The 17,733-nt window shown below is 40.0% G+C and overlaps 1 protein-coding gene across 2 annotated transcripts in view; it reads left to right on the forward strand.

Moving 5' to 3' along the window:
* Positions 1-17,222, forward strand: part of ak8 (adenylate kinase 8) — a 166,700-nt gene extending 149,478 nt beyond the window's left edge. For both annotated transcript variants that reach the window (XM_072240092.1, XM_072240091.1), the window contains 2 exons: positions 2,087-2,167; positions 16,875-17,222. In XM_072240092.1, coding sequence (XP_072096193.1) covers positions 2,087-2,167; positions 16,875-17,121 — 328 coding nt within the window. In that variant the 3' untranslated portion in view covers positions 17,122-17,222. The remainder of the gene's footprint in view (positions 1-2,086; positions 2,168-16,874) is intronic.
* The last annotated feature ends 511 nt before the right edge of the window (positions 17,223-17,733 follow it).

Genomic DNA, 17,733 nt, shown 5'->3' on the forward strand with positions numbered 1-17,733 from the left:
CATGAGTTTTATATCTGATGTTGTAATTTGCTTGAAGTACTTGCTAATTTAGCAGTTAATGGCAGCCAAATACAGTGTCTCTTCTGCCCCTGGAGAGATTTTATTCACAACTGGGGTAGATTTGTCACAATCAATTATGACTTAAACAAGAAACAGCCAGCGGGGGCTTTGCTAGAGGAACTCAATCTCTGAGACAAGACCAGCACAGCTGGTATCTGAGCATCACTCGATACACCAACTGTCTGAAAGGAAAAACAAATAATGCTGAATGAGATATTTAGGTTTTCCAAAATAGCCTATATGGTTTACAAGTTATTGCAATTCTTATTGCATTTTTGTGCACTATTTACTGACTGGATTAAAATGATATACATCTTTTATGCTTGCATTTTTTGTTGCTGTAAAAATATTTAAAGTGACTTATTTTAGTGCTGGGGGCCTTATGTGTAAATAGGTATCTAAAATCAGATAAAGAAAAGATAATTGTACACATACGAAGGTAACATCGTACTTTACTCATAGTGCGCCGTATATTTTAGGTAGATCATCTAGTGGGTATTGGAGGCTGCGTCTCTTTAAGATAGTGAATCTGTGGAACTCTTTGCACTGGTGGCTGATGGGGTCAAGTCATTGGGTATACTTAAAGCTGGAGTTGATAGGTTCTTGATTAGTAAGAGTGTCAAAGGTTATGGGGAGAAACAGGAGAATGGGTTTGAAAGGAAAAATAAATCAGCCGTGATCAAACAGCAGAGAGGCTTGATGGGCCGAATGGCCGAATTCAGCTCCTATATCTTCTGGTCTTCTGGACGTAGGCAGCTGTCCTGGAGCCCCATGTGGTGATGGGCATTTCTCCTTAGATTTGCTGTATTGGCACCTAAAATTCAATACTTCCGCGTGTTTCATCTCTAAACTATTCTCTATATTTTGAATCTGAATTTATTAACATAAAGTTATCTTGCAATACTGAAAATGCCATATCAGTAATTGTCAATTTGAAAAACAGGTTGAAGATTTCAGTGGATATTATACTTCAAGATGGTGCCAGCAAAGAATGCAACCAATAGCGATGTTCTGCAGACGGTTCATGAAACTACTTTTACTTCTTCTTTTTTCAAATACGATTCTACTACTAAGCTGTATGTAATTGGAACCTGTGATTTACATTCTGATGGTGTGTTTTTGAGCCAATTGAGCAATCTAGCACTTTGCTGTTTCTGAGGGATATCAATGAGATTTGGAGCAGAGTGTGCGGCTTGGAAGCCTGGAGATGGGGCGCGAGCCCATGATTGACTCCATTGCTTCTCTCCAATGGAGGCTTTGAGCAAGATTGAAGTCAACAAGGATGAGCGCTGAGGACGGGCAGATGTTTGGCACTGTCTGCTTGCACTTGACTGGTCTTTCTCTCCCTCTTGCTAGCTGCTTTTGGAGGAAAGTGCAGGAGTCTTGGCATTCACATTGCAAGGATTGATCAGCGAGGCTGTGGACTTATTTTGGGGGGCTTTGAGGTTCACCTTGCATGTGTTTCTAGATTCTCTTTGCTCTTTTTATTGCTGGTTTTGAGCAGTTTAATCAGGTGAACAATGGGGCGCTTCAGCGAAGAATGGCCCTGCAGCCAGCGGTGGGCTAGCGGCACGGCAGTGAACTGAACTACTGCTGGACTCCTAGTTTGATGTTTGACATTCTGTGTGTTGTTCACTCACTTTTTGCTGTTTGCGCAAGTTGTTCTTTTTTCACATGTTGGGTGTTTGATATTTTCTTGAACAGGTTCCATTGTGTTTCTTTGTTTCATGGCTACCTGCGGGAGGACAAATCTCAGAGTTGTATGCTGTATATGTACTTTGATAATAAATATACTATGAATCTTTGGATATCGTCCTTCATTTCAGTAAATAAAGAGAAATTTTTTGAGGGGCTATCAGCCACTCATTTGTAATTAACCTTTTCAATGGACTAATTCTGTATTGTATTAAGTCTCTGGCTTGTTTTGACCATTGTATGTACTGATGAGTTTCAATCTGTTTTTGAGCAGGAACCTCTCACACGCTCAGACGATTTATTTTACGCACCATTTGCTGCTTTTTCATAGGGTTTTCTTCCTGGAAGTTCCAGATGATGCTGTCATTGAGCGTCTTTCAATGAGAATGGTTGATCCAGCCACAGGTAAAAGGTCAGTGTTTCATTTTATCTAAACAGTCAGTTGGGTAAGCGATTTAAAAATAATGCCTTATATGTTCAGCATTCAGATCTATTTTGTACAGGTTTATTATTTAAACAAACAGGAAATGATGGAAGGAAGTCTTTGATATTCCCTCTTAATATTTCAGACTCCATCTTGGCCTGTCCAATTTTTCCATATAAATTAAACCGTCTATTCCACCAATTGGTCTAGTAAGGTTTCTGAGCTGCTTCCAGTATTGGTTTATTATTGTCATGCACCAAGATACAGAGAAAAATTTGTTTGTATACTGTATATATAAATCAAATCATTGCACAGTGCATTAAGCTAGAATAAAATACAACACTAACAATGTGGCATAAAATGTAAAAACTATTGGAAGTGTGCAGTACAGGTAGATGATAAAGTGAATGATCATAATGAGGTAGATTGTGAGATCAAGAGTCCATCTTATTGTTCAAGAGGTTCATTCAAGAGTCTGATAACAGTGGGGTAGAAGCTGGCCTTGAGCTTGCTTTCAGCCTTTCGTATCTTCTGTCTGATAGGAGAGAGAAGAAGAGAGAATTTCCAAGGTGGATCGAGTCTTTGATTATGCTGGGTGCTTTACTGAGGTAGTCTTCATAGAGGAGAGGCTGGTTCCCGTGATGTGCTGAGATGTGGCCACAAATCCTTGCAGTTTCTTGCAGTCACATGCAGAGCAGTTCCCAAACCAAATTGTTATGCATCCAGAACCAATGTTTTGTATAGTGCATTGATAAAAATTGCTGAGAGTAAATAGGGACATACCAAATTTCTTTTAGTCTCCTGAGGAAGCAGAGGTGTTGGTGAGCTTTCCTGGCCATGACATCAACGAGGTTGGACCAGGGCAAGCTGTTGGTGATATTCACACCCAGGAACTTGAAGCTCTCAATCCTCTCAACCTCATGATGTAGGCAGGAGCATGTGCACTGCCCCCCTTTCTGAAAGCGCTTTTGTTTTGTTGACATTAAGGGAAAGTTTGTTGTCATGACACAATGTCACTGAGCTCTCTATCTCCTTCCTGTGCCACTTATCATTATTTGAGATACGGCTCACTACAGGCTGTACTTGCAACCCTGTAGATGGAGTTAGGGTAGAATCTGACCATACAGTCGTGAGTGTACAGGGAGCAGAGGAAGCGACTGAGGATGCAGCCTTGTGGAATACCTGTGTTTAGAACAATTGTGATAGAGATGTTGCTGCCTATCCTAACCATTGGTCAGAAAGTCATAATGTCCTTCCTTAAATAAGGAAACCATTCTCTTATTCCAGCTGTGGTCTCATCAACGCACTTCAGAACTGAAACATTACCTCCCAACTTGTCTTCATTTATTGTTGTGATAAATAATCATATTCTTTCAGCATTCCCTGCATCATACCTTTTTGTGAATTCCTAGGACATCATCTGGATCTGAGATCCAGACCGTCCTGTATCTCAGAGCACTGTAATATCTCATCAGTTAGATAATATGTTGCTTTTTTATCATCTTTCCTGCGAATGAGCAATTCCTTAGTTTGCCAAATAAAACACCATTCACCATATCTCTGCCCCATCACTGATCTATATCCTTTGCAACATTCTTATATCTTTTCCACAACTTAAATCTCCTACCTGTTTTTTGTCATCAGCAACTACAAACAACTGCTGGATACCTTGAATACCAACCTAACTTAATACCAATCCCAAAAGTCTCCTTGTAAAATCGTGTTAAACTTTGGCTCAATAACTCTCTTCTGCTGATACCTTATTCTCCTCTGCAAACTGCTCTGCATCGTTCTTTTCACAGTATTAAATACATTTAATGCATTTAATACTTTTGAAGAAAGAATTTGAATCACTTTATTAGAACATTCCTGTCATTCCTTTAAGTGATCTGTTTCCATAAAAACATTGAAATATAAAAGTGCAAGTGGCAGGAGATCCATTGTTTAATATTATGTTTAATTTTCCTTTGCAATGGAGTTGGTAAGAATTTAATAAAATGCTGCCTTAAATAGCAAAGGGGAAAAGTGTTATTTGGATTAGATTTAATGAACATAATCTAACAAACCAAACTTTGTGTCAATTAGTCAGTGGTTGTTCATAGAGTCATAGAAAAGTACAGCACAGAAACAGGCCTTTTGGCCTAACTAGTCCATGCCAAAACCATTTAAGCTGCCTACTCCCATCGACCTGCACCAGGACCATAACCTTCCATATCCCTACTATCCACATACCTATCCAAACTTTTCTGAACATTGAAATCGAACTTACATGAATCACTTGTGCTGGCAGTTCACTCAACACTCTCACAAACCTCTGAGTGAAGAAGTTTCCCCTCAAGTTCCCCTTAAACTTCTCACCTTTCACCTTTAACCCATGACCTCTGGTTGTAGTCCCACCCAACCTCAGTGGAAAAAGCCCAGTTGCATTTACCCTATCTATACCTCTCATAATTTTGTATACCTAAAAAAAATTAAGGGGTAAAGATACAGATATCAACAGTGGCATGGACAGACACATAGGCAAAGGAATTTAACTTATAAAAGCATCTTATTACATCTCAACATGCTTCATATAGATTGGTTACCTTTCAAGTATTATAATTGTTATATAGTCCTATTGAGCAACTCTTTTGCACACAGCAAGTTCCATCAAAATCACTGTTCAGTATTGGTTGGGAGAGAGTACAAGCCAAGATATTTTCCCTGCCCTTCAGTGAGTTGTCTAATATTGCGACTAATAAAGCAAAGACTGAGGAGCCAAAACTGATTAACCCATTCATATGAGTGATGATGTGGACCTGGTATCAGCTTTGCCAAGAACCTAGTAATTCAGACAACTACCACCCAAATCAAGCCTTGACAATCAAAAGAGTTCTCCGAACCTAAAGGCACTAAACATGTCATCAGCAAAACAAAACAAAAGACACATAAGCTAAAGTAAAGTAAAGATTGTTAATAAGTCAGCAGGAAGCAATAAGTTATTGATTATTCAGTGTTTGTGTTCTTACTGAAAGTTGTGATATTCTCCTTGTGACTGTATTGGATCTTGTAATCAAACATAAAAGAGCACACTTTATGGCATAAGGCACACTTTATGCCTTATGAAGCCAGATATAAACATGAAATATTTCAGCAAAACCTGGTATTTCAAGCACACAGGTAAGATCATAATTATATACTCACCTTTATGTTAATTATTCAAGATTTAATTTGCTCAAATTCATAAATCTCTTCTGCTGATGATCACTTATGTCATCTGTTTGAAAATGTCCTAGTTGGTGATCAAAGGGAATATTTCTACTTCCATTCAATTTTTTTTGTCTCGTTTTTAAGCAAATGCTGCAAAGCTAAATGCAGCCAATTACTGTACCTGTGGTTGGTTTGTTTGAATTGCTTTTCCAAGCTTCCTGTAAATCTTTGTCTGTATCCATGTAACCAAAAACCAGCACGTCCATACTGAAGGATCCATAGCTGTACTTGATAGCAAAGGTAGCTGAGCTTCAAAAGCTTTTAAATTAAGTTGCATTTTTAGCAACTTGGACAAGATTGCATCTGGAGAAGAGTGACAGTGAAATGAAAGGAGTTCACTCGTACCAGAGGATCCTCACTAAGCAATCTGGCAACATAAGATTAACTGCAGCCCCATGTATCAAGGAACTGGCACAGAATTGTATGCACATGCTAGGTGTTAAATCGTTCCATTCTTTTTCTTTGCCAACATTTAACCCATAAACATGATGCCTTTTTCATTGCACAGCTATTAAGGTGTGCCTTGACATACCTGCATCTTCTTATTTCAGGTTTTTGTAACAATCTAGCTGTATGAGATGCAGTCACTTGCTTATATTCAAGAAGGTTGGGCATGCGCCTGTCATTCTACATCTCAACTTTTCTGCTTTGCTTGTCAGCAGGTTGCTATGTCACGGCCCTAAATACATCTCCAGTAAGGTGTTTCCATTAACGTTTAGAGAAGAAAGGAAGATCTCCTGTGACATGCCTAACAAACACAGATCATCTCAACGGCAGGCAGACAGACCTCCCTCTAGTCATTGCTCATTTCTCTCAGTGGAGGGTTACTGCCTTCAACCAGAGGAGGAAACAAGGAGAAACAAAGAAAGAAATAGGAAATAAGAATTTTTTTTAAATCACAAAGGATATAAAAATATAATTGTGAAGGCAGAAATATACAGACCTTCACTATTCCAAACAAAATCAGGGAATGTATATCTGTAGGAACATACTTTAAAGATCAGAAGATTATTTTGATAGTGGGCTCACTATGTGAATGTACTAATTGTACGCAGTTTGTTGGGAGGGAGGGAGGGAGGACTTGTGGATGTACTTGCAGTATGTCTTCTCCTCTCCTATCCTCTCCCCCTGCTCCCTCTCCCTTCATCATCCTCTCTTCCCCTTCCGCATGTACACACGTGTACACACACACACACACAAACACACACACACACGCACGCATGCACGCACACACACACACACACACACACACACACACAGAGCAAATGTACAAGTGTCGCTTTAAACTGATGTCTCCATGTGAGTCTTCCATGTAGGGGTCCTGAAGAGTAATGGGGATAGCTCTTTTGTGTTAGCCAGTGAACTGCAGCTACCTTGAGCTTAATGCAGAAATTGTAATTCGATTTGTAGATCTAAATCAGCATTTATGTTCCATATGAACTTCCTATGTCCATCTTTTAATGATATCAACATGTCCTTCTATTCCTTTCTCACTCATGCTTATCCAGCAAATTAGTAAGCCTGAAGTTGTGATATATTAACTTTACATTAACAGAATTGTGGATTCTGTGAATTTGCAATATATATTAACATGATAAGTTTCCTAATTATGGATTCAGATTTATTTATTTATCACCCGTACAGTGGAATGTGTCATTTACATTAACAACCAACAGAACTTAACAATGTGATGTTGTGCAAGTGTTGCCACACATTCCGTTGCCAACATAGCATGCCCGCAATGCTTGGCAGAACAACACAGAGCACAACACCAACAAAGCAAAAGCTGCAAAACAAACCTAATTCCTCCCTCCCTCCCACCCCTCACACACACATACATACACAGTCCTCCTACCCCATCTTCAGCCTCCAATGGACTCGTGGATTCACAGACATTGGGCTTCGACTTCCCAGAAGACTCGCAGAGACTAACAGCCATAGGCTTCCACAGACTTCAGGACTTCCAATTGACCCTTGGGCTTTGACCTCAGACTTCCCCACTGAGAGTAGGTTTAACCCCACCTTTGACATTCAAAAGCTCTACTAACACAATTCCACTACCCCCCCATTCCCACCATCAGCATCTTAGTTGGACCCACTATATAAACTTAGTCCACTCCTCTATCCTCTCTGCATTCATGACTACGGGGCTAGGCACAGCTCAAATACCATCTATCACTGACACCTGGCAGACAGGAATAAGATAGATCGGCTGGTTAAATAGTGTTACTACAGTAACCTTGCACTCAATGTCAGTAAGACCAAGGAATTGATTGTGGACTTCAGGAAGGGGGATTCGGAAGAACACAAACCAGTCCTCATCGAGGGTCAGCAGTGGAAAGGGTGAGCAGCTTCAAATTCCTAGGCATTAACATTTCAGATGATCAACCTCATGCCCAACATATTGATACAATTAGGAAGAAAGCACATCATCGGCTATACTCAATTAGGAGTTTGAGGAGATTTGGTATATCGCCAAAGGCTCTAGCAGATTTCTGCAGATATACCATGGAGGGCATTCTGACTGGTTGCATCACCCGGAAGTGCCAATGCAGAGGGTTGTGGACCCAGATATACCATGGAGAGCGTTCTGACTGGTTGGATCACCTGGAAGTGCCAATGCAGAGGGTTGTGGACCCAGCCAGCTCCACCATGGCCACAGCCATTTCCATCATCGAGGCCTCTTCAAAAGGCAATTCATCAAGAAGGTGGCATCCATCATCAAAGACCCTCACCATCCAGGACATGCCCTCTTCTCATTACTACCATCAGGGAGGAGGGACGGGAACCTGAAATACACACTCAGCGTTTTAGGAGCACCTTCTTTCCTCCACCATTATAGTTCTGAACTTACCATGAACCCATGAACACCACCCCACTATTTTGTTCTTGCAATATATATATTTTTTAGGAAGTCTTATTCTAAGTTACAGTGATTTTTATATACATTGCTCTGTACTGCTGCCACAAAACAACAAATTTCACAATTTACTGTCGTTAATAATAAATCTGATTCTGAAGCACCATGACTACACCCAGTATCTCAGAATTTATGTACTGACACACCTTCAAACTCTGCAAATTGGTTCCACTCTCCATTAGGCACAAATGAAGAATGAGGTAGGGTTTTGTTGGCTTGCTCAGAGGAGTGCAGCTCCAACAACACTTAAACAGCTTGGTACTTTCCAGGAGAAAACCGCTTGGTTGATTGGCATCCCAATCCCCAACCCAAACATTCATTCTCTCCACACTGGCTACTGGCGTCACTTACAAGGTGCACTAGGAGCAACTTGCCCAGGCTTCTTTGCCAGTGTCTCCCAACTCTGCAACCTTCATATACTACAGAGACAGCAGGCAAATGGGAACATGAGGTAGTCATAGGGAAATGCCTTAGTCATAAAGTCATAGCTCACTACAGTAAAGACCCAGGCCATTCGGCCTATCTAATTCGTGTTGAACTTATTTTGCCGAGTCCTGTTGACCCACATGTGGACCATATTGTTCCATATCCCTCCCATCCATATATTTATCCAAACTTCTTAAAAATATTGTAACCAAACCCACATCCAGCACTTCTGCTGGCAGCTCGTCCACACTTACACCATTCTGTGTGAAGAAGCTCCAGCTCAGGTTCCCCTTAAATATTTCACCTTTCACCGTTAACCTATGACCTCTAGATCTAGTATCCCCCAACCTCAGTGGAAAAGCCTGTTTGCATTAACTCTATCTGTACTTCTCCCCTCTTTCTTCTACACTCCAGGGATTAAAATCCTATCCTATTCCACCTTTCCTTATAACTGGGGTCTTCGTGGGCATAAAAATGCTGACGTGCAACAGTTATAGAGAATGTCTCTACCTGTAAATTTTCCTTCAGGTGGTACACTGTTCCCACTAGGAAATTCATTTGTGCTCCTTCATTTTTTAAAATCCTGGAACTTCCTTCCAAGTAGCACTGTGGCAGTAATTCACAGCCCACCATTAAATTCTCAGAGGAATTAAATCCCGATCTCGGTAATGATACCTAAATCTCCCACAATAATGTCATCGTTGATATTTTCTATTGTTTATCCTACTGGGGAGTGCGTGCGCATGCGCACACAAAATTGTCTCCAACTACCCTCACCTCTAGCCCATCTCCACCACTTAAGAAACTCAGATATTTACCCATTTGTTTTCCATATCCTACAATGCAACCCTACCCCTGATCTCTAGATACCTCACTCCAACCCTTCAGAATTCCAAAACTCACCACACATCTTTCAGGCCTCCTAGATTTTCAGATCCCTTTGTTATTGGTTCAAGGTGCTGATGCCATTGGAAGTACCCACGCTGTGTATTCACCTCTCAACCATCCCTCCTTCAACTTCCTTCCAGAAGTCTTGCTTCCCAAAGCCTCTTACCCTCCCAGCCCCATTCTAGTGGGCTTTGACCCAAGACCATGCCTCATCCGAAGCACCCATTCCAACAATTGATGTAATGCTCAGAATCTCCTCTTGTCAATGCCTCCCATACTATTCTGTCACACACTTTTGTTAAATGAAATATTCACCATACATATATTATTTCTACATTCTAAGATTCTGCTAGCCTGGATCCTATAGTGGCATGACAAACTTTAAAGTTTGTGAATCATTTTGCCTTTAGTGGCATTAGTGGGTAATCTTCTAAGTTAAGTTCAGAGAAAGTACCACAGCTCACAGGTGCAATGGTATTCTACAGATAGCAGGCAAAACAGAAACTAAAACTGAATAATTCATCACATACAATTTTCCTTGCTTCAGGGACATAATAAAATTAGGTATTCAATTGTTAATTTAAAGTGTTGCCTCGTAGACAGGACACACAAACTGTTTCACAAAGGTCTAGGCAACAAATTAATAAAGCGTTGATGTCTATGACAGTACAAACCATTAGAGCTCCAACATACCGTTTCATCCTGCAGATTTGATTGTGGCATTTATGTCACTATTAGAACAATCTGGAACAGCATAGGCTTTTCCTATAGTGATGACTAATCGAGATGTCTCCTGTGGTGTCAGGAGACAATCGTATTCAGTTGATAATTGACCGTGTTGATGCTCAGGAACTGTGTCATGTTGTACACTTTAATGATACAAGTTATTTGCAAAAGCAAGCTAACAAATGTAAAGTACAGAGTGTTTAAAAATAGAAGAGTTTCTACTGAATTGTGATGCAGCTGAACATGCAAAGGAACTGATAGAAGACTTAGCTGGGTCTTTCAGTCACTCCTGTTTCATGCCTTAAGGCTGATGGTATGAGGCATCCTGACAACAGACATCTTGTGCAGAACTCACACTGATAAGGCATTTCTCATTCGGAACTTGCTAGCTCAAAGGTGATGCCCGGCTGAGATCAATATAACCTGGAGACCAAGCCTGGCAGGCCAGTTTACAACAAAATTCTGTGGTCAGAAGTTAAATGTAGGTCCTGACAGGGAGTGCCAAGACAGTAATGATCTGTTCATGTGGGATTACATGGAGATTACTGATCTCTTTAATGGTGTGGGGTTAGGATGTGGAAATCAGTTGAGGATGCTTTCCACACCCCAGCCCAGCCCCATGAAAAGGGATTAGTAGCTGAAGCCACAGGCTTGATGAACCTTAGCCTTATATGCACACTATTGGATTGTCCATTCAAAAGCTCATCCTGTCGGGTTGGGAATGGTACCTATGGGGAAACGAGTCCGGGTGTTACTGGTACAGGGTTGTGAGAGTCGTGTTAGTGGCTGATCATGGAATGTGTGCCCTCAGCTGGAAATTATCAAGTAAACTCAGCCTTCCTCTTTGTTTTTAATGTCGGTATATTGTTTTGTCTCATCAGTGTATGGAGAACAGGGTATCTTTGGTTATGATCTCCCACACTCTCATTTCTTTCTCTCACACACACCACTGTGGGCAAGGACTGTTTACACTTTGTAGGAGGAATTGACACCTCAAATCATTTGCCAAACAACTTCAGTGGAAGATGTCAGGGAGAGTGTTTGTATTTAATATGTGAAACCAAAACTAAGAAGAAAATAGCTTTAACATTAGGAGCTGTCCATTTAGCAAGAAGAAAAGTTTTTTTTTAATTTTCCGCAAGCATGTTTTGACCTCACTGTATCACATTAGTTTTCATTCCCACACAAAGCTGGTCACAGGCAGTCTTCAGGTTATGACAATATCTATTCCTAAGAACTGTTCATAACCTGAGTTTTTCAGAAGTCAAAAATGATGTAGAACTGTGTGGGAGAGCATCACAAGAAGAGCAGTGAGGAGAGAGCAAGCAGACATGAAGAGTGACCGCCAGCCGACCTCACTGACACAGTGAGAAAGCGAGTCTGCTCATTGTTCCCAGCTTCACTCAGCTCAGCCCAGCCACAGTTTGCTGTAGTTCGGTGAGGGAGTGTGTGTGTGTGGGGGGGGGGTGGTGAAAAAAGGCACAGGAGAGTGCCCATACCTCCCATCAGAAGATGCCTGCAGTCCCACAGCAATGTCAAAGTCAAAGTAAATTATTATCAAAGTGTTACTATATACTGACTAGAGATTCATTTTCTTACAGGCATTTCCAGAAAAGTAAATACAATAGAATTTATGAGAAACTAAACATAAACAAAGACTGACAACCAACCAATATACAAAGCAAGACAAATTGTGCAAATAAAAATACATAATTATACTGAGAACATGAGTTGTAGAGCTCACGAAAGTAATTCTGCAGATTGTGGAACTAGTTCAGAATTGTGGTGAGTGAAGTTATCCACACTGGTTCAGGAGTCTGATGGTAAATCTATCCCCATCCAGAACACCGGTCTCCCAAAAGCTCATTCATGTGAACAGGGTGTCCATAAGTCTGTCGTTCACAACCTGCACAAGCAAGTTTCCCAATAGTACTAAAGCAGACTGCATAGTCATTAGCTTGATGCTCTCTGTGCTAACATGCTGTGCATGAAGTGACTGCTATGCTTCTTAAGTTACTCTTGTGAGGATGTTTCCAAAGTGCCTTAGTGCTACCCAGGAGAGTTCATACTAGTTCGGCGCTGGTCCACAGGTCAGCAGGTGGAGAGGTGAGAAGAAGGTAAAGGTTGAGGAAAATAAGCCATTCCAGGCAGGCTCAGCAGTTTGAGGTGTATCTATTTTAACGTGGACTAGTACGCATAACTATGCTATTGTGGCCATTGCAGGGATTGTTTGAGATAAGGGCAGAATTGGCTGCTCAATATTCTATGTTACTGATGTCTTAGGTGTGAAGTGAGTTACATCACTGATTAGGGAGAATGTCCTTGCTGCATTAGGTATATGATCTTAAAGGGGATCACCTGGCAAAAATTTCTCAAAAATGAGAAAGGTGCAATCACAAGAGAGTCACAGACTTGTAAGGCATGGAAACAAACCCTTCACCCAACTCATCCATGCCTGCTATGATGTCCACTTCTGCTTAGTCATTTTCTCTGGCATCTCGTTCCATGTACACTCCAATCACTGTGAGGAAAAGTTGCCCCCCTCCAGGTTCCAATTACATCTTATCCCTTTCACCTTAAATCTACGTCCTCTATTTCTTGATTTCCCAACCATGCATTTACATTATCTGTGCCCTTCAATACTTTACATAACTCTGTAAGGGCACCTCAGAGTCTCCTATGCTCCAAGGAATCAAATCCCAGCCTGCCTAACCTCCTCCTATAACCTATTTCCTGGGGTCCTAACAATATCTTCATAATTCCTTTCTGCAGCCTTTCCAGCTTAATGGCAGATTTCTTACAGCAGGATAACCAAAATTGAACACAATATTCCAAGTGCAGCCCCTATGATGGACTTAGACTTACAGTCCTTCCCTTAGCTGCATGTCTCTTAAGTATACCTTACAAAATCCTTAAAGGCTGTTTTCTAGATATCACTCAATATTCCCCTGTCTAGGGAAATGAGTCTTAACATGGTCAGACTTCCTCATAGTTGAGAAGTTCTGCCTTTCACTCTCCTAAATCTATTTATGCATCTCAACAGCTCTTGTTGCGATGTAGAGACCAAAACCAAGCACTTGTCTTCTGATCAATGTTCAATAAAAGTTTAATCTTTCTGCTTTTTATTCGAAATGAAAACAAAGCCTTATATAATTTCAGTTTATCGTGCTGTGTTGCTGCTCCTAAGGACTAGTCTATTCTCAGAACTTTTTGTTCCTAACTCCTTAACACTGTTCTGTTCTACGAATGTTGCCTTTCTTGCCTCCCAACCAAAATGTACTACTGCTAATTATAAATCCATCCTAATATTATTACCAGTTTTGTACTTTGTCACAGTCCTACTGCAGGATTCAGCATCTATGGAGAGGAGCAAACAGTTCACATTTGGGGCCAAAATCCTTCATTACTTGAGTTCCTCCAGCATTTTGTGTGTGTTCTGGATTTCCAGCATCTGTAGAATCTCTTGTGTTGATGATCTACTGCAGGAATCTACTCCCACCTCCTCAGTTTAGCAAAGCCGGTTAAATAGGGAATTGTGCTCCTGATCGTGATCAAATTATTTATGCAAATAGAGAATGTGATCTGATCACTGCATCAACCAATATGTAAAATAACTTTACACCATTTGTCAATGACCAGTAATCTCAATTTTCCATTCGGTAGCCAGTTTGCTATCCCTTTTGCCACCTACTCCCTGATAACATGGTATGTTGAAAGACATTTGGAAATCCAGATATATTATTTCTACTATATTATTGTACCTTTTTTTTTCCAAAATCAGACATATCGGTTTGTTCAGGCATGGATGTTTCTGTGTAAATGTTCCACTATCTCTCATACTTAAGAGTATTGACTGGGAATCCCTTACTGTAAAAGGACTAGATGGGATAGAGTTTGTTAAATGTGTTCAGGAAAGTTTCCAAGTTCGTTGAAGTCCCAACGAGAGAGCATATGATACTGGACTTGCTACTAGGGAATGAGACAGGGCAGGTGACAGAGGCTTGTATAGGGGAACGCTTTGCATCCAGTGACCACAATGCCATTAGTTTCAAAGTAAATATACAAAAAGATAGGTTTGATCCATGGGTTGAGATTCCAAATTGGAGAAAGGCCAATTTTGATGGTTTCAGAAATGATCAGAAAAGTGTAGATTGGGACAGACTCTTTCCTAGTAAAGGTCTTCTTGGAAAGTGGGAGGCCTTCAAAAATGAAATTTTGAGAGTACAAAGCGTGTATGTACCTGTCAGAATAAAAGGCAAAGATAACAATTGTAGGGAACTTTGGTTGCCAAGAGATATTGAGGCCCTGGTTTAGAGAAAAAAGGATGTGCATAGCAGGTATAGGCAAGTAGGAATGAATGAGGTGCTTATGGGGTATAAGAAATGAAAGAGAACACTTAAGGAAGAAATCAGAAAGGCTAAAAAAGTGCATGGAGTTGCTCTAGTAGATAAGGTGAAGGAGAATCTTAAGGCATTCTACAGATATGTTAAGAGCAAAAGGATTGCAAGGGACAAAATTGGTCCTCTGGAAGACCAGAATTGTAATCCATGTGTGGAGCCAAAACAGATGGAGGAGATTTTAAATGCATTCTTTGCATCTGTATTTACTTGGGAGATGGATATAGGCTATAGAAGTGAGGCAAAGTGGCATCAACTTCATGGATCCTGTACAGATTACAGAGGAGGTGGTGTTTCCTACCCTGAGGTAATCATGGTGGATAAATCCCCAGAGCCTGACAAGGTGTTCCCTCGGACCCTACGGGAGGCAAGTGTGGAAATTGCCAGGGGGCTAGCAGAGATATTTAAAACATCATTAGTGACAGGAGAGGTACCAGAGGAGTGGAGGTTGACCAGTGTTGTTCCACTGTAGATAGGGTAAATGCAAGCAGGTGTTTTCCACTGAGATTGGGTGGGATGGTTATAGAGAGTGTGGAATGAGCTGCCAGCATAAGTGGCGCATGCAAGCTCGATTTCAATGAAAAGTTTGGATAAATACATGGATAGTAGAGACATGGAGAGCTATGGTCCTGGTGCAGGTTGGCGGGAGTAGGCAGACTAAATGTTTTTTGCATGGACTAGATGGGCCAAAGGGCTGTTTCTGTGATGTACCTCTTTATGATGCTGTCACTCTTACTGGCATAAAGGCAACTTAGTTCACTGGTTCCTTGGACTTGTTTTCTATTCATAGATGAATGTTTTTACATTTTGTATAAATAAATTATTCTATTGCAGGATATCAATAATTACAATATAAAAGGTTTAATTAGTGTGTGAAATGAGGGAAACAAATTATATTTACCATTATTTTATTCAGTTGAACTGAATCCCCACAAATCCCTGCTTGTGAGCTTTCCAGTAGATTGGATTGTAAATATTCCCAATAACCCCTACAGGGGTGTAAATACCACCGGACCAGACATACCCAGGCATCATCCTTGATGAAGATGACAGAGTTTGTCATCAAAACATCGGTTGTAATTGATAACTGTACCCGAGAAGAGCTTATTCATCATATATGCCGGGAAAGCACTAGATCCTTTTTTTAACCCCTACTTTCCATCACATTAATGTATCTCCCAGGATGAATGTTTAGCAACATGAGTGCAATGGGAGATAAGGACAATGGATACTCTGAGTTTTCTCATAGTTTCAACTGTTCAGTAAGCTTCTGCTGTGTTTCTTAATTGACTAAATGTTCAATGCGAAATAATTTATTTCAAATGCATCAATTCATGTGCACATTCTAACTGCAATATCTACTGGCAATGAGCTCGCTGTGACATCCGTTATGCCTTTTCTTTAGGTTTGATTTATCTTTATGTTTAATTAAACCAACTCCAATTACACCACCTGATAAATTATTTAGAGTGACACTAATTTTTTGTCAAATATAGTTAAGAAAACAATAATATACATTAACTAATCAGCCTAGTTCTACTTACTATGACATAGCTCACCATGATGCTCAAGAACTTATGATATTTATTGCATCAAATTTAATTAGTCATTACAAGTAGTATTTAAATTGTGGTCACATGCTTGAGCGTAAATATTTGCAATATATCTGATTATAATCCTTAATGTGCTATGCATAATTTTAGTATCTTCAAAGTTGTAGGACAACATTAAGATTTATCCCAATTGATTTCTCTGTATCATAGCAGCGTTTGATATTTTCAACACTTTTCCTTATGTTAACCAGAATGATGACATTACATAGATTTTTCTCCTTGTCTGGAAACTACTCAGTAACTACATTTTCAGATTTCTGCAGGAAAGATATTTATGGAAACCTGTGTCCTGAGAGCGTATTCCGAATGCATTAGATTAAAAACATATTTTTACTAAATTCTGATAGGGAGCAGATTTTAAAAATATTCATAATAATCTTCGCAGCCACAATTACTGCACATTGTAATGTTAGTAATTTATGAAACTAAGAGAACAAAGTTCTGTGAAATCACTCTTCTGCAAACTTGTTTTTCAGATATCACTCCATCTACAAACCAGCACCGAATAGTGAAGTTTATGGTCGCTGCAAAGTAAATCCTAAGGATTTTGAGGAAAACGTGCAGAAAGCGCTGGAAGTGTATCATGCCAATATCTCTGAGTTGGAGCAATTCTACAAACCTGTAATTCGCGTGAATGCAGACCAGGACCCTCACACAGTATTTGAATACATTGAGAGCTGTATCGTCAAACCTTTGCCTAAGCAAACAAATGTCTTTATTTGATAAGGCAGTTTCTCTAATGCCTTTACTTCAGTTTGTAGTCATCATTATTAAATTTCACTGTAAGTCATTTCTTGAACAATAAAATGACTTACACCAAGATACTCCTTGCTTTCCAAAGTTCAATCAAATGTTTCCCTACAATAAATACAGTTTATATGTAAATCTTTAAAAATTACAGCACTCAGAGATAAATATCTCAAATGAAAAAGTTCTTGAGTTGAACATCACAGCAGCCATTACATTAATGTGTAATAACATTGCAGGGTGAGTTCAAGGTCAGGCAATAATCAAAGTGATCTGTGATCTTCCAGTCATTCGTTACAGGTAGCTAAGCTTAGGCTGAGTATTGGACCCACCAGGATGAATCACTGCAAAGTACAAATTGCACTCATCGCTTCTAACCTTGATGAAGAACTCCCAGGGTTTGTTCAGTGTTAACATTTTTTTCATTCAGAATTATATGTTTCTATACACAATAAAAATGTTAGCCACTGGAATTTCTGATGCATATGAAACCCAACGAATGCATGGTGCATGAAATATTTATTTATTTGTTTGTTTGTTTGGAGATAGAGCTGGAGTAGGCCTTTCCAGCCCTTCAAGCCACAGCAC

Source organism: Mobula birostris, chromosome 22 (assembly GCF_030028105.1).
Source record: "Mobula birostris isolate sMobBir1 chromosome 22, sMobBir1.hap1, whole genome shotgun sequence".
Lineage (NCBI taxonomy): Eukaryota > Metazoa > Chordata > Chondrichthyes > Myliobatiformes > Myliobatidae > Mobula > Mobula birostris.